This window comes from Lepidochelys olivacea (genome assembly GCF_965140295.1).
Source record: "Lepidochelys olivacea isolate rLepOli2 genome assembly, chromosome: 7".
Classification (NCBI taxonomy): domain Eukaryota; kingdom Metazoa; phylum Chordata; order Testudines; family Cheloniidae; genus Lepidochelys; species Lepidochelys olivacea.
In genome coordinates, this window is record NC_140417.1 from 24,465,953 (window position 1) to 24,484,408 (window position 18,456).

General features: G+C 45.7%; 1 protein-coding gene across 2 annotated transcripts in view; it reads right to left on the reverse strand.

Annotated features, from left to right (window-relative positions):
- Positions 1 to 18,456, reverse strand: part of NCKIPSD (NCK interacting protein with SH3 domain) — a 101,200-nt gene that overhangs the window by 5,589 nt on the left and 77,155 nt on the right. For both annotated transcript variants that reach the window (XM_084633052.1, XM_084633051.1), the window contains exons 7-10: positions 17,922 to 18,008; positions 16,008 to 16,146; positions 2,970 to 3,050; positions 1,878 to 2,006 (exon numbers count right to left, since the gene is read on the reverse strand). In XM_084633052.1, the coding sequence (XP_084489178.1) occupies positions 1,878 to 2,006; positions 2,970 to 3,050; positions 16,008 to 16,146; positions 17,922 to 18,008 (436 nt within the window). The remainder of the gene's footprint in view (positions 1 to 1,877; positions 2,007 to 2,969; positions 3,051 to 16,007; positions 16,147 to 17,921; positions 18,009 to 18,456) is intronic.

Sequence of the window (18,456 nt, forward strand, 5' to 3'; positions counted from 1 at the left end):
CCAGAGGCCCCACCCACCCCACTACAGGATCTCCTTCACTTTGTCAGGTCAGCAATACGTTGGTGGGCTGTCACCTTTTCAGACCTCAAAAGTAAATAAGGGCTGGGCATGTACTTGTATAACACCGCCCAATAGAAAACCCAGGTGCTGATGAAGTGCACTGCACTATATGACCCCAAAGCCTAAGCATGGTGCAAAAGGGGTTCTGTGAGGCAGAAAGTGTCATCTTTTGTATGAGATGACAAACCGATTAGAGGAAGATCTAAATTTTTGCAAGAATAGATGGGTTAATCCTAGCATCCTAGCCAAAGTCTTACTTGAGTTATATTGCCTCCCTAAGGTTTTGTTCGAATACAGATTTATTCATCTCTTCCTGCTCTGAACTGTTGGGTGGAACATTGCCAAAGCATTTCTGTGGTGGGGATAGGAATCCCGGTCTATACTGTTTAGTTTGTAAAGTACTTCAGGATCCTTCAGGTTGAAAGGAGTTAATCTATTAAGAGATCCTAAGAAAGCTTTAACTACCTCTGCACTAGTGAAGTGCTAATATTCTGACAGACTCTGAAGGCTTGGGAATAAAAATTCAACCTACTAATAAGAAGCCTGAACATCATTTAGCAAGTTCTCAGAATACGAGAACACGTCGCTCTGCTCTCAGCTTCTCGCTGCACTCCAGGTGGGGAATAATCCCCCAGAAATGCACTGCCCATCAAGTGTTATTGCCTAATTACAGAAGCCAGCAAATGCACTGGGTAACAGTAAGAAAGGATAATGAATGAAAGCAACTGAGACAGCATATTTAATCAATCCCTGTGCGATAAACTCCTATGAAATTAGAAACAAAATCACTACTACCTGAATGTTAACGAAACGGAACACAAAACAACGGGTAAGCTATTAGACATGTCCTTGCTGCTTTAGCCTTCCCTCTCCATGAAGCCAAGGATAAAGGCATTGAACAGAACAGCAGCAAGGAAACAAGACGACAATTACAACATAGCAACAGGAGATCTTGCATATTCAAGATTAACAAGCAGAATCCAAGACTAGGCCCTAATATTACACTTCTATCTTCTAATGCTTACGGACTCCAAACTCTTGCAAACAGCAGCAGCTGGGAGAGGTTAAGCTTCTTTCCACAAGACTAGATCTTTTGTCTATTAGTAAGGAGCTCACCATGGTAGGCATGATGAGGGATCAAGAAATCCAGGAGAAAGTGATGCCTAGCAGAATATGTTTATGAGACTGACCCTAATGTATCTACGTTTAATGGGATTCAGGAGGCACAGCCAGGGATAAGTAGCAGCTCTGCCAATCACCTGAAGAAGAGAGAAGATTAGTAGTTGTGCAATTATACTGATACGTGCCCCATTACAGTAGTTAGATGTTCCTGTGAAGTTAACCCACACAAGTGCACAGCACCATATAAAACCCCACCAAAATAACTAACTGAAAGAGTGGAGGGAATCATGTGGGCCCAGATGGCTTGGCCTGCCCCAAGGGGTTAATTGGTTTTGACAAGCTTTCACTCACTTAAAATGGTATTTTCACTTGGAATCCCAGGTGGGGTTGTATTCGCCAACTCAGTCCTGGCCAGAGAATGGAGGATTCAGGGACTGTGTTCACTCACTCACTCTCTCACACACACCTGGACACATTTTCCTTAGTGGGCAATTAAAATCACCCCCTGCCCCCCAAAGGCATTCTCTCTCTACGTCCTTGCTCAGTGCCTACAATGGAAGGCTTGGAGAATTAGAAGAGGGAATAAATAAGAGAAGGGAGCTTGGCAAGTTAGCACAGTGCAGCCTGGAAGTCAAGAAACCCCTCCCGTAGACCACCAGAATCCTGTGAAAGTGAGGAAAAGTAGTGTCACTGACCTGGAATGTGGAGATTAAAGGCCAGAAGGACATTAACAAACAGGTCAGGCAGTTGCTCTGTGGTATCTGAGGGCAGCCCATCTTCAATCACATCCAGCAGGAACTGGACAAACTGTGAGTTGAGGTGCTCTGTACATGAGGAGAAAAGGGCTTTCAGTATCTGGTGCTGATCAAACACACTACCCTCCCTGATGCAAGACATTGCCTGCTTCTTTTACACTTACGAGCATAAATCAGCTGCAATTTCAGCCACCCAGGAGGTAATGCCCTGGTCACTGGATGGCCAGCTGTGGGGTCTTTGTGGTAGGAGATGTGAATGGCTCCAAAAAAGAACTCTACACATTTCACAGCAGTGCTGGGAGCAGGGCACCCGATGAGCAGTTTTGCCGAGTAAATGCATTCCCAAATTTCTACTCTAGCTACTGTCACAGCAGCAAACCAACCAAGGAACATAAGCATTATGGGCAAGAAGAGATTTATATTCTTGCCCAGTAGTTTAGTCTATTTAACATTAATGCAAATCATTAGTAGTAACTCATTTTAACCTAGCTATTAGGAAAGTGCTGCAGCCCATGCAAACAAGACCACCTGCAGGAAATAACCACCGGGTTATACTAGGAGAGGAATACATCTTTCTGAAAGCTTGGAGAGATTCATTCTGTGCTCCCCATTTCACTGGCTTCAGAGATTGTGCATCTTTATCATGGAGTCTAGTGAACTGGCTAAGGAGACTCCTACACAAACCTCTCCAACAGCAGCTATGTCTCTCAGGGATGTGGAGAATCCCTCCCTTTACTATAGCGTATGTCCACACTGAAGCGCTGCCGCAGCTGTACCACTGTAGTGTTTCAAGGGCAGACAAGCTCTTAGGCTTCTTGGCAATGTTGGGCCAATGACTCTCCTATGTTGTGCTGGTGCAAAATTGGGAAAGGGAATAGAGGTGGCGTAGGAGGCTTCTTTCCCTCTCCTCCCATGCATGCGGCAGGGAGAATCCCCCTCTAGCACTCTGGAGCGGTCTTGGCCACCAGGAACCGCCCCCCACAAGATGTCTAGGTAGACGCTTTCCCTCTCTGCAATGCATTCAGTTCTTACCATAGTGGTGATATGGCAGCGGCTCTCCCATAGAGAATATCATAGCCAGAACCAGTGCAGAGTAGCACATCTTTTGATGGTCTGCAAGATAAAACCATAGATCCAGCCATTAATACCCTCAAGTGTCTGCTCCCTGGTTTGAGGTGATAAGGGATTTAATACATATAGGAAGGTAGGCGACTACGCTCTCCCAAGAAAAAAGAAAAAAGAAAAAAGAAAAAAGACGCCTAGAAAAGACATCCAGCCAATTAATGATGGCAAAGCAGAGGAGCATTTCAGGACAGCTGGCGTGCTGCAATACAAAAACACACATATCTAACTTTATATGTATTTGACTGTATCCCTCTCTACACTGTTCACATCATTTGTAATATTCCAGTGTACACTCTTTGGGACCAGGACCATGTTTTCCTATGTGTTTGAGAGCACCCAGCACAACAAGCCTTGATCCTCATGGGGGCCTGTGAGCACTATAACGATAAAGACATTAACAGCACAGTGAGGTAGCACAGGATAGACTCAGGAAATCTAGATTTAGTTCCCAGTTCAGTTGCCATATTTAATTTCCCAACATGCATTCTTAAAAAAATAAATAAATAAATAAAATAAAAGCAAGCAGCATTTGAGAGGATTTTTGGTTCCCTGCAGCTCTGCCAATGCACCTCAAACCTGATTTACACCACCTCCCATTAGTCTAATCCTGTACTTTTACTCACAAGCACACGCCTAGCTCTGCCAAGGCACCTCTCTTCTGACATATACTGTGCCTGCTAGTCTAATCTTGGACTTCTTGTGAATGTGAGGTCCAGTACCAATCACGTGTTAACCACTAACACAGATGGCATCTCGACATCTGAACCTGCAAGAAAGAGCAGTTACAAACAAAAAGTTCATGAAAGGTGGTAAGAGTTAAAAAGAGGAAACCCATTTTCATCTATGACCCAAGGCAGGGTTTGAATTCACATCTGTAGAGAAGACAGGCCACTACCATAACTCATGTCAGACTCTAGTCCCTCTCATGTATTTTACACAGAATTTGGAAAATACAGTGTGAGAGACATAGAGGGGAGCAGGGGGGGGGAGACGCGGCAGGGGAGTCTGATGGGCTGAAGTTTCCTTTGATACATATTATTTCTATAGAAACTGCATAATTTATCCAGCTTTGGAGGCTACACTCCTGAACTACACCAACACATCAGCTAAGTGCTCCAGTGGAAAGGGAAGAGGCAAAAGAAGTACGGTGGGAATGAACATGGCAGACATGTTTTCAATCAATTTGGGGATCATAATGAATGTTCTTGGTTTTTCCGTCTTTCTTAAGAGGCTCCTAATAAACGTGACAGGTGAATAATTAAAATCTCCCTGTGCCGTCCCTGGACACCTCCAACAATTTATATAATAACTGGAACCAGAAAAGCACCCATCCTTCTAGTCATCTTTAAATACTTCAATTGTTAATATGTCATAGCTAGGTTTCTTTGCTACTGTGTCTGCATTCTTCCATTTTCAATGGATCAGCTCTGGCTAAGTTGTTTAACGTCACCTGAGACTCCGGCACACAATGCTCAAGACTCCAGGTGTGCATTCTGCTGGCTCTCCAGGATACACTTGTCTCATGCATCAATCTGTCCCACAACCTGCTAGTCTAGCACAATTTGCACTGGCAGTAGCTATACATGAATGCTCTACAGAATCACAACCACGGTCTTGCCTGAATCTTAATTAGCTGGTGTGTTTCAGTAGGGGTTTATAGTTGAACCACACAACAGTGCATATGTCACAATGCAATACAGTATATAGCCCCTCAATTCCATCTGGAAGATTTCAGGAAGTGGAGCATTAATGTTTGTGCAGTGCTTTGGAAGTGCAGAGTGCTAGATAAAGGCTAAATATTATGTTCAGTTACAGCTATCTGATAGGATTGGGCCACTTATTCAACTGATATAAATAAAACCTGTCATGTTTTGTTTTGTTTTTTTAAGTTGAACAGAAAGGTACTTTTTACACCTTGAAAATGTAGATTTGATAAAAGTTTTTCCATCCAACATGTATTTCCATAATGATGCCATTTACCACAAGAGGCACTCTGTCCCTAATTAATTTCCAAAGCACCTCACCTGATTCCCCCATCCTACCAGATCTAAACATACCATCTGCGAAGGGTCTTGTGCCACACAGAGTTTGTTCTTGCATGTACAGACTATAATGCTATCACTGGGGTATCTTACTGCCACTGGAATTGACTGAAACCTGGTGATCATTATTGAGTGCAGTAGCTGTATCAGAGAAGAAGGTGCCAAAGAACCTTATACAGTCTAATGCTCCTGAAAAGCAATCTATACTAATGGTCTTTTACACACAGACTAAGGGAATCCAGTTGAAGAGTGGGGTCAAAAAAAACCAAACACCATCACACACAAGCTGCTTGTCCAGAACTTTTCAGATTGTAAACTCCTTGGGCAGAGAGACTGTGTCTAGGTCAATGATGCTTAACCAAAAATATTACAGCATTATTAAGATTAAGAGATTACCTGATAGAGGTCAACAGATTGAATGGCTGAGAAGGTAAACTGGGCATTCCTAGTTCGACTCATAATACAAAAATGAGGGACACTCAATGACATTTTGAAAAACACAATTCAGAATGAATCTGTGAAACTGTCTGCTACGAGGTATAACTGAGGCCACAGCTTAGTTTAATTTTAAAAAAAGGACTGGACATTTGTATGGATAATGGGAACGTGCAATTAGAGGCGATGCATAGGGAGAATATGGGGTCGTGGGGGGTCAATTGACTCCCCAGACTGACCAGCGGGGAGTGGAGAGGGAGAAGTTCTCTGTCCTCTCCCCGTGCCTCTCCCCCTGCACGTTCGGCTGCTCTCCCTGTCCCTGGCAGGTGGGTGGGGAGTGGGATGGAGCTGCTTCTGCCTGAAAGAGCCTGGCTGGGAGGTTCGCTCGCTCGCGCGCACACACCCCCATACACCTCCCAGCCAGGCTCTTTCAGGCAGAAGCAGCTCCATCCCACTCCCCGCCCACCTGCCAGGGACAGCAGCTGAACGTGCGGGGGGGAAAGGGGGGGAGGAAAGGGAAGGGGAGATACAGGGAGAGAAGGATAGAGATCCCCCCCCCCCAAGGGAACGTAGGACAGGGAGAGCGCTGCGGCCCTGGGCTGGGCACAGGGCAGGAGGGATCACTGTGCAGGGGAGACGTGGGGTGGTCACGTGTCCTTCCCTTTAGCTGGTACCCACCCAGTATGGGAAGGCACCAGTCGCCTATCTTCACTACCTGGAGTTGGGAAGAAATTTCCTGTCATAACTGTCCAGGTGTAATGGTCTTACATCCGCCTCTGCAGTATTTGGTGGGGCCCACTGTCAGAGGCAGTATGCTGGACTCTTCCTATGTTCCTACTAAGGCTCTGGTTTGTGCTTGAGCTTTAAAGGCAATGCTAGAACATGAATAAACGCTGACTTGAGAGCAGTGTAATCACTCAATACGGATACAAGTACATGGTTTATTATCAGTATGTTTCATAGATTCATAGATATTTAGGCCAGAAGGGACCATTATGATCATCTAGTCTGACCTCCTGCACAATGCAGGCCACAGAATTTCACCCACCACTCCTAAAAAAGACCTCACACCTATATTTGAACGACAGGCTGATGTTTTGGGGCATTCCAACCCTGCCTAGTCCCCTTCAAGATACTGGACACTCACTGTACCCTCTACAATGCCAGCCATGTGTCGAAGAACTGAGGCAATAATCAATCATGACTATTTTTTTAGGATTGTACCAATGGCCAGATGGGAAAAAAATAGCATTAATACAAATTCTTTTGAAAGAATACAAGGCTGTAATTCAGCTGAGGGGCTCTATTGACATCAGACAGCACGCACACAGCTCAAGTGGTTACAAGGGGCAGTAAGGCATGCTAGTGAATTCCTGCCACAGATTTCTCAAACTCGCTGTGGGATTTTGAAAGAGTCCTTTGCTGAAACATTTTGAAGCTTGAAGGTCTTCATAAACCCTACTCTACCCCACCTCAAAATGCAGCAATGGAAAAGTTGGGCAGGGTAGGTGAGGATCAGTGCTTACTTCATAATGAAAGAGGTGCCATGGCTCAAGCAATTTTTTTCAACTTAAAAACTGACACATAATAACTGACACAGAAGTGCCAGGGCTATGAGCTGCTAGAGGTGCCAGGGCTCAGCCCTGGCACAAATTAAGCAGTGGTGAGGATTGTCTCCAACGCTCAAGTGAAAAGATTTGACAGTAGAGTTGTATGTATATTGAACTGCAACAAGGGATGGTCATGATTACAGAGGAGATTATCCACCTGTTTTCCTTAGAATTGTTCTGGTTAATTCTGCCTCAATGTGTCTTATTATAAGCCCTTCTAACAACATGTTGATAGATCTGCAAGCCAGCGGCATCACAGGAAAATGACTGTCCGGGAGCAATAAAACCAAAGCATCTGTCAGAAGACCTGGACAGCAGCCAACGTGCTTGCATCAACCCCAAGGTAAAGTGCTTCCTCATCAAAGGCATCCTGGATCCATGCAGAGGGCTTGAGCCTCAAGTGTTCCTCTGTAACAAGTCATGCAGGATCCTGTGGAACTCCTGCAGCCAGCGTTACAGTCCCCAGTTGCTTGAGGGTTGGCATGGATTGCTCTGGCCCCTATCATCCACAAAAGGGATTAGATACTCTGCAATATATCAGACAATGGAGGAGCTGCTATTCTCAAATTCCTAGAGCCAAAATAAGCTTAAGTCACTTCACGATTCAAGGTCATTTCATTCAAGGTACTGTTTGCAGTTAGTTCTCTGTGACAGGAACTTTAGTGTTTAGCTCCAAAATGGTACGTGGATATTTGTAAAGCCCTCCAAATCTATCTTTGGAGGATAGGGAACAAAACACCCTGCAGGTCTGCCGGGGCAAGAATACAGGCCCATATTATCACTTCTCACCACTCACTTTCTCTGTGGCTGGAGTCCTCCTGCTTTACAATGAGCTGCTGTTTAACTGAACTTCCCCTTGAAGTGAATGCATCATCAGCACACACAGGGGTTTCTCGCAGCACAGGCAACAGACACGTGATGAGGTACACCTGGCATGCATAACACACAGCAACAAAGGATCCAGACACAACTCTGTACAGCTGCCCCAGCTAAAAGCAGCCTCTGCTTCCTGCCATGTAAGCCAGGGCGGGTGCAGCAAGAAAATCTCCTTTAGGCAGAATGGGAGCTTTTCCAGATGTGTTTCTCTGATGCCTACATACTACAGTGCTGCATGGATCAAAAGACTTATACGGGTAGAATGCAGCTGCAGTTTAAAGACATCAGGTGAAGGTTAGGGAGGGAGGGGATACAGAGAATGAGTCTCAGAGTCCAGGTCTACTGACTCAGGCTTGCAGAGCTCACACTATACCACTAAAAATAGCAGTGTAGGCATTGGGGTTTGAGTTGCAGCTCTGAAGCCCAGCCCTGCTCCCTGGACTTCAGGGCATGAGCTCCAGCTTGAGCCACAACATCTACACTGTACTGATGTTTTTAGCACGAGCCCGAGTCTGCAGGCCCCGACTCGGAGACTCAGTGATACAGGGTTTTAAAACACGGCGTAGCCATATCCTGGGGAGCTGCAGAGCAGAAGCCCAACAGGAGAAAATGAAAATGTTTCAGTCCCTGCTCCACCGGTCTCCACCACTGTGTTGCTTTGTAGTTGCCCAATAGTGAAGACAGATTCCGCTGTAGGGAAGCCAGATTCCACCAGAAGAGCTATAGGATGACCCCATTCTACAAAGAAAGCTGAATGCTTGTCAAACAGGATTATGATGCTCCACTCACATGGAGCTCAGCAAGGATATGCACAAGTCAGATGCTGTCGGAGCTGGACGCTTCCATTCTAAGTGAACCAGATTGAATTTCTAGGTTAGCAGCACTGGGAGCCACAAAGCCCCTGGGAACAGTGACCCCTCTGGCCAGTTAATGAGCGATGCCAAGGGGCTCCAAAGGAAGAGATGGCCAGTCTACCTTAACTGCACAGATGGAGGGCGGGGAGAGGCTGAATGCTGCAGCCTGTTTGAGCATGCTGCAGCACTGCCCTAGTACTGAATATAGCACAAAAACATCCGCCTGGAGACAAACTTTATGAATTAGTGATGGATGCAAGAGAAAGTTTATTTTTAGATGGCAGCAAACCAGGAGTAACCTTGAACTGGAGGCGAGCATCCTGCTATAGCAAACAATCAGAGCTCCAGCTCCAAGCATTTCCAGTTCAGGCAGAAAGAAATGCAATGTGTCATACTCATTGTTAAGGCTATGTTTTAGTCACGGGTATTTTTAGTAAAAGTCACGGACAGTAAACAAAAATTCACAGGCCTGTGACCTGTCCGTGACTTTTACTAAAAATACATACCGTGACTAAAACTTGGGTGAGGGGGGAGCGCTTGGAGGGGGGGCAATCTGGCAGCAGTCCGGGTACTGGGGGGGGGGATCAAGGTGACCCAGGACCCCTTCTGGTGCTGGAGGAGAGGGGGGCTATGCCATGGTGCACGGCCTGGGACCCCTGCTGATATAGGGGCCAGGCTGTGGCACAGACCCCCGCTGGTACTGAGGGAGGGAGGGCCAGCCCAGGACCCCCGCTGGTACTGGGGACGGAGTTGGCATGGCTCCCTACCCGGCTCCATGTCCCTGCAGCTCCTGGGCCAGCACCAGCTGCTGCAGAAGTCACGGAAAGTCAAGGATGGAATCTGTGATTTCCGTGAGAGACTCTCAGCCTTACTCATTGTGTATGACTGATAAGCCAATGTAATTTAAAGAATATTGTTTAAGCATAATGAACTGAGTCCTTGCTGTATTAATCCAATATGTATTGTGCTGCTCCAAGCTTAAAGCATTTTTCAATACTCCCCTTTTGAAATGCATAACGTCAGAGTCTAAGCACAGAGGAGGGCAGAGGGCACCGCATTAGGCTCAACCCTCATTCCCCAAGGCCAGAAGGAAACATTGTGATTATCTTAGTCTGACCTCCGCTATAACACAGGCCAGAGAACTTCGCCAAAATAATTCCTAGACCAGATCTTTTAGAAAAACACCCAGTCTGAATTTGTCTAGCTTCAACTTCCTGCCACTGGACCATTTGGCCACCAAATTCGCGACATCTGTTCTTTCCATTACACAGACTGCTTGGCTGGTATGGGCAGCCTGTGAGTTAGAGACACAGTAAATTCCATGACCCCATCTCTCAGAGGCAGCTTGTGTGGAATTTACTTAGCTCCAGGGAAATGGACGCAAGAATTTAAATTTTGCCCAATCATCTCCTTGAAAGATAGACTCCAAACCAAGGTACCTGTGTAACAAGGGGAGACTGACTCCTCATTCACTGAGTAGAAAACTACCAGGTTATCACTGCATATTAACACCACAGGAGCCTGGATGGGGCACAGGTTGGGCTCAAGGTATTAATAATGAGAGAGACTTTCACTTAAATTACTGATTCTAATCTAGCCCAAGTGGTCAATGACTAAAAGCTACCACCACATGATGGACTGTTCAGTGGGCCCCCATTTAAAGTGAGGCAATGGGTTCTCAATCCAGTTTCTAACAGGCAAAGTATCAACGTTAAAAAACAAAAACACACCACTGCAATTGACAGCTGGCCATCTGACTGTTTCAGTAGAGAGACTAGGAATGAACTGACAACAGAGACTGCCTTCCCTTCTTATGCCAGAGGTGGTTCCTCCAGGGCAAGATTTAGGCATATTAGCAGTGAAGTGTGGAAGAAGCCTACACTGCTGTTGCTTGCATCGTACCTGTAAGCATAGGGCATCAGTCTCCAAGTTTGAGAGTCAAACACTTTTTACAAGCAGTAGTTCCACTAAAACCCACTCTCCAATGCCTGCTACCAGTCTTTGTGATGAGGGACTGTATAGTGTGTTTGACAGAAAACGGAATGACGAAGAGCAGCAGGAATATGCAAATTAACCCACAACATCAGCTCTGTTATGATGAAGAGACCACAAGAAAATGTCAAGAGGACCTACTTTGGAATAGATGGGGGAGCAGGAAAGGCTCCAGGACTCTGAATCAACAGCTTTGGAGTGCTAGGAAATGGTTAATTTTAGATCATTTGGATTTGGCAGCAGCAGCAAGAACAAGCATTTTATAAACAGCTTCCAAATAAAAAAAGCATTTTAGGTATGAGAAGAGAGGGGTGGAAAGGGATATGTTTAATGCACTCCAGTCACATGGCTTTACATCTCAAGCTGCTCTAAAGGCACAGGCCTCCAATCTTCCACACAAACATCCCAGCTACTAAACTAATTTTACATTTTAGATGTCAGGCCCTTAATTTCCTGAATGGGAGCAGCTCAAACCCAGCAGAACAAGCTAGTTGTAAATACACAGTCGCCATCTCAGAGAAAGCCCCAAATTTAAGGGGATGAACTGAACAAGTTTTGATAACAAGCAGCCCCCTGCCAAGGATCCATAGGGCACGCTATGTCTCTGACCATTCCACAGTCTCTCATCAGTGCACTCCTCTTAGGCTTAGTCTACTCTTAAGAATTAGACTCACCAAGCTATGTTGCACAGGGCTGTGTAAAATGTCCTGTCCTGTGTGATGTATCTAGATTGACATCACTCATGGTGTAGATGTAGCTAGGCTGATGGAAGAAACTAACACCTCTTTGAGAGGTGCATTATATACATTGATGCAAACACTCTGTGTCAATGCAGGAAGCATCTACACTTGAGTGGCACAGATGCCGAGACTGCAGTGTAAACATACTCCAAGATAGGCTCTGGGCCTCCATTTCGCTCAAGGGGAGCCCTGTGGCCCTTCTACTCTGAGACTGGATCCCCGGCTTCAGGATGCTTTTCTCTCAATGACTCCTTATCTCGGTGCTCAGAGAAATGGATTAAAATAAGAGTCCATACACAGGAATCTTACCTGTCTCGCTTTCCCTTGCTTAGGTAGGTAGGCCTCACTTAATATTGGACTGGGAGACTTCCTGCATGCTGGCAGCTTTGCTTCTGTCAGACAGCATCTTCCTTACTGCCTGCCCCACAGTGGAGCTCAGGAGACCCAGATTAGAGAAGGCTCCCGCACTGTGAAGGGCACATTACTAACAGAAGCCCCTTAACAACTGTGTCTTTGCCTCAAGTCCCAGTCACCTGGCCTGTTTTCATGGGTACTGCTCCTTCTCCAAGCTTAGGCAGGGGAGGGACTATGGTCAGATAAGTCATCTCCCATCCACATCCCAAAAAGTTAGTGGTTTGGTTGAGACAAGGTGAGCGAGGACCAACTCCTATGGTCTGGTTGTCAGGCTCCATTGTATCTTCATGGCAGCTCCATTCACTTGCCGACAGTTCCTGGTAGCCCAATTACCAATCCCAAACATGGCTACATGACACACACACTAACCCTCTGACTGCCTATTCCCTGCTTCCAGAGAATCTCTCTAGACAGACTTTAACCCTTTGAGACCAGGTAACAAGCAGCACAAGATTAAACTGAGTCACAAAAAATAACATTTCCTAAGAATAATGCATAAGCCTTCCATGTTCTCCACACCCTTCACTGAAGACAGGCTGATCTAATAGTGGTCTCAGAAAAGAAAAGGAAGATCAGAGATAGCTTTCTGGCTTGCTAAGGTGAGGTATAGTGGAATAGCAACCTGAGACCTGAGTGCTGGAAAGCATAAAAGGCTGTTTACAATTAAGGTACTGACCGGCATTGCTACTGCTTCTCATTACAAAATGTCACAGCTTTTCAGAGTTAATTGCTCTTCCTCCTTAGTCCCAGAGAATCCGGAGATAGCAGAATTACCGAAGTCTACAGTAAGAAAATTAACCACTTCACTGATATGCCAGGTGCTGGTAACTGGCTCTCTGGTCTCCTACTCCTGTCATTAGTGTTGAAGCTCTGTGGTTGGCCTCAGGCAACTACCCTTTACATCTCAACTACCCTTTACATTCCCACTCATTTGTGTGCACCCTAGCCTACGCTGAAATTCCATAAGGTCTGGCAAGAGTGGCCTTACATCCAAGGGACGGGAAGTAGTAGTATGGCTGAGATCTTAACCTGGGTGTACTACCATTTCTATAGTGTCCATCAGCAGAGTATCCAGCTGCTGATCAGGTCAATTAGATCTGCTTAAACGGGCAGTTGCTTGATGAGTCTGGGAACCACATGGATGGAACTTTTAAAAACATTTTAAAGTAAACCAATCATCAAGCCCCCACTGCCCTCAGAACCCCGGTTAAAAGAGAAGAGAAAAAAGTGAAGGAAAAATGGCGTAACAGTAAAGGCCACACAACCTATTACAGATAGGACCTGTTCAGTACAGACTATTCTGTTTAAGCAGTATCAGCAGCTGGTTAAGTGCTGAGTTGCCCTTAATTCATTATTTAAATCCTATGGAGGGAGAGGTTTGAAAATCTGCCATTTGGGTCAGACCAGAGTCTATTTTTGACCTGTATTTATTACAACCTCCTAATGCTCCCTCTTGCATTATAGAAACCTAGCTAAATGGAGCTTTTCCACCGAAACCAACAGGAAGAGACAGGGCAGGTTTCTGAAGAGAGTATGTACATCAAATAGAAAGGAGTCAGGAGAGAATCAGCCTGACAGCTGGAAAGGCAGAATCCTTGGCAGCGGCGGAGTTCTCGTACATGTAGAGTGAGACTACGTTGTGTAGTGCCTTCAGGAGTGAGGGTGAGAAATAAGTCACCCTTCTGTCCCTGGTTTTACCTGCACACCATGCCCTAGTTCAGCTGTCAGCCCACCGCTCCACACCACGGAGCTAGACACGTCTAAGCTACAGACAGACTTTGGAAGCTGCCTGATCCTCTTCCTTTCAGGGCTCCTTTTCATTTCCATAAGGATAAGGACCGACATTCCCGTTATTCCCTCCCAGCTCAGTAGGGTTTTTAGAGTTACATCTGATACAAAGGAGGACACAGTTCATTGCTCCATTTCCACACAGCTTTAATTAATGCTTTCCTTCTCTGGGTTGCATCTGACAGTTCACACAGGGGAGAGGCGGGCAGACTGTGACAGTGTCCTCACGTCCTGCACTGAGGGTTGCACTGAGCACGGGCATCATGTAACACGAGGCAAAAGAGAACCACGCTCAGCTTGGGAAAGTGAACAAGCTCTCAGGGGAGTTTCCAGCTGTAAGGTTTATTCTTTGGTTTTTCTAAGAGGCAGCAGCAGCCTAGAGGGGCTTGTTAAACAGTTTTATTTGTGTTTCACATAGAAGCACCACCCATTCCCTTAATTAAGCTGTACATATTGACACATTAGCTTCACCTCTCCCACCCCCTCTCGCCCTGCCAGCCCCTGGTAAGGAGGGGTTGTTTTCAGCTGTCTAGTTTCAGGTAGTAGATGAGAAAGTCAGCAGAATAAACCAGCTTTAATAGATTAGGAGCGCACCTCGAAGAATATTGAATCCAGTGCATTTGAAACAACCTATAGTGAGAGCCCTACACACCAGAGCCAGCCCATTCCTGTCATTGCAGGATGCTTTCATTTGCAACCAGTTCTCAGCTATGCTCAGGCTATACGAGGAATCCGAATCCAGCTGACTTCAGAGGGAGGGAGAGTATGTGTGTTCCCAGGGCAATGGTGCCGATGACCCCAGTGAAGCAGGTTTTCTGTTAATCTTAATGAAGCGTCAGCTTCTATATCGGTCCTTTACCCGGGAGCCAGGCACACAGCATGCATCCAGAATGTGCTCTGTATGGCACTCACTCATACACCACCTCCTGCACGCATTCCTCTGAGGGACAGGTTCAAGGTTTCCACATCCTCATTCCTATTTTCACCAGTGCATCTGAAAGGGGGAGACCACCACCTTCCATTCCAGATTGGCAGGTAAGAGCGTTGCTATTATCCCCTTAGCAGCAGGCCCAGACCACTCACTGGGGAGGGAAATCTCATCTTAAAAGGCCAAGGAAGTTGAAGAAATCCTCACAGTTGCAGGCCTACAAAAAAAGAGGGCATCTGCACTGCACAGCTATCAGGCACTTTTCTCTTAAGAACGCAAAAGAGAGCAACTGCAGAAGAATGGTTTACAATAGTGCACACGCTTACACACCCACAGTGATGGGATAAACTAAAGAAAGGAAGAGTTACACTTAGTAAAGTGAACTGTCACACTGATGAGATGTGTCGGAAAGGGTAGACGCTCCACTGCTTGCTCTGAAAACTTGACTGGACAAGTGGCCAGGAGGTATAGTGTCAGGAACAATCCTGCCTTGACACCTAGTGTTGGTGGAATGGTTGATGGGATTTATCCCATCTTTAGCTTCTTGGAATCTCACGTGTTTAAACCCCTGGCAGAGTAACTCCTGACCCTAATGAAGGACTAACAGAAGGAGAGAAGACCAGTGAAAGGAGCTACGTCTACACACTCTGCACTAACCGGAAGCCTCAATATCACCATCCATTAGTCATTGGCAATGACCAACAAGACTAATCGCAAGGAGGGTTATTCCATTTTAACCAGTAACATCTCTCCAGTCATCAGCAACGGATGTACACTTAGCAATGGGGTGAAAAGGGTGGTGTACAGAGACAAAGCCTGCATGAAAGAGGCCAGATTTCTTCCTCAAGGATCTGTATGCATCCTCCATTAACAGCACGAAACAAACAAAGCTGAAAGACTCTTAAAGCAACACTTGACAGAAATAAATAATAAGCTGAAATGGTATTAATTTATGCCACTTCCTGCGTAACTGTATATTCAACAGCAAGAATGTGGGGTGCTATAATATAGAAGGTATTTATTATTTATTTAGCCCTAAATCAAAGGATTAAAACCAAAGCTAGTTTTTATAAGGTTTCATCAATTTGATACTTATTTTAAAATATGTGTATGTCTCCCTTAGAATGCTTAGGGCACATTGAACTAGAAGCTCAGGATGGGCTAGAACTCCAAAATTTAAAATTCCCCAACAGCATGTAACCTTTCTAATGGAAACCCATGCCCCTAGGGAGTCACATCTAGGAGCAGTCCATAACCACGGCTCACCTTGTGTATGAGTCTGCATGTCACGAGCCAGCTCCATTGGAAGGACAGAGTTAACGAGAGTGGAGATAATAGCAGCGTCCAAGTTGCACATTGCTCCAAAGCACTTCAGCAACAGCAGCCGCAATGGCACTCGGTGTTCCTAGAAAGACAGGAATCCTTCCAATAAGGCAAAACCACAATTGAGTACTCAGTTCAAGATTGAAGCCAAGCAGGAAGCTTGCAAGTCCACACGTGCTGTGACCAATGCAGGTGAGTGAGCAGAAGCGCTAGGCAGCCCAAAGTTTCAACCCAGTATCAGATATGGTACAGATCTTTCCAGTGTACAAGTTGATCTAGCCCCAATACCAGCTTTTAAAAACTGTACAGATTTTTTTAAAAACTCATCTTTGTGATGGGATCAGCTTCTAATTACTGTACTACTGATGCTAACAAAGGGTACAGGGCAGCAATAGCTCACATCTGAAATACTGTGCATCTCATCCGCAGTTTGACTGTTGTGACAAGACAAATGGAGAGCCTAGGGTGTAAGATCCTATTTTGGCCCCACCAAAACCAGGCCTGATTCACTCTGAATGCCTGTGCTTCTTACAGGGATGCAGAGCTTTCATGACGCCGGGGGCAGATACAGTGCTCCTAGGAGACCTATAGCTTGCAACACCCCTGTTTACTTAGGGAGTAATCATAGTGAAGTGCCTAGTGCAGAACTGAAAAGGAGTTTCAGCTCCTCAAGATCTATCAGGACCTATTAAAATCTAAACCAATTTTTCAGCATCTCTGATAATTAATGAAAAGGATCTTGAAGGGCTGCTATAAATTGTCAGGTTTCACGCCGAGAGAATGGATTTTTAATCAGAAGGCTTTGAGTGCACAAAGCAGAAATTGCACCGTCAAGACTCTTTTCAAGGCAGTGGTCTGCTTGATCCTGAAGCCCACCCTCAACCTGAGAGGAGCCCTGAGGCTAAGCGTCACCTGATATCACTCCAAATACCAGCCAACAAACTGGTCAGAGAGATCAAAAGAAACCTAAAAGAACGGAGAGAGGAATCCTGGCACCAAGCGTCTTAGGTACTAAAGTCCAATGAGTAACTGTTCCGCTCTCCATACAGTCATTCATCCTGTGAAATCACGTTCACAGAGCATACCATGGAGAGCAACAATGCACTGGGAAAGCCAGCAGACTCCTGTACTCCTGACTGGGCTTCCCAGTTCTCTCAAATATGTTGTGGCCTCTTCCATAGCCAAGCTCTGGGTTTATACAGAGCAATGTTTTATTAAAAGCTGATTGCACGGTTTGCTGTGCTGTGGCTGGGGACTAAGGAAGAATCTCCTATCCATGCCTAAGTGCTACCGCAGTGAGCCTTAGAAAGGGAATGGGGTAGAGAAATATTTCTATAGGCACAGAAGGCAAACTCCACACTTCTTCCTCTGAACATCAATTTCCTTCCTCAGTCCCAGGGCTCTTCCTCACAACCCACTTTCCTAATCAGAGCTGTTTACTAATGTAGAGCCATGCATCAATTAAGAGAGGAGAAGCCACAGCCTGTCAGCTTTCCCAAGGCATTCTCGGAAATCCTTCCTCTAGACTATAGTAGGGCTGCTGCTTCTGTGGAGCTAAAAAGAAAGCTGCAATCTTTACCGTTCTGACTGCTTACAGGTACAGTACTAAATACTGCTCCTGAAACTAGACCCAAGTCCTACCTCCTCATTGTCCAAGCAAGCTCTGCACAACCCACAAGTATAATGCACAGTTACCTAAGTGTGCAAGAAGGATTTTCTGAAACTCAGTCTAATTCAGACAGTAAAAACTGTCCAAACAGGGAAAAGTTTTACATACATTCATGCTTGTTAACCCTTCTCCTTTGGGTTTATAGGGAAACCTTCAATAGAAGATAGGAAGAATCCAACACCTCTTACCATCTGATAATATGCCACAAGGGACAGGACTGATTCAAACTCATTCTTTTTGCACATTTTCTTGCAAACATCAGGATCTGCATCTGTCTGGAAACACAATCGAACAAGTGAGATTGTTGGCATATTGGAGAAGCCAAAGGGTCTCTATCAGGAACACAGAGGCCCCAAGTCAGGCTGGCCTTTCCGCAGGATAAAGAACTGTTCCCATCTCACCAGTTCCTCCAACCCCAGGACTTCAGTCCCCACAGCCCAACCACCCTACAAAGAAATTAGGAGGGAAGCACTAAGACAGTGCAAGGGGAAACAGCTACCCTAGAGATTCCATATCAAAGTGAACTCCTGGAACTGCCTCAGTGCCAAGCAGAGTCTCTCCCTCCGTGACTTACATGCTGAAAGCATCTGAAAAAGGTGATCCATGAAGGGTTTTGAAAATACTGTTTGTGCTGCAGTTGCACCCAGAAGCCCCAGTCAGGGCTGGGCTTGTCATGTTGAGTGCTGTACATGTACACATGCACACAATGCCTGCTATAATCTA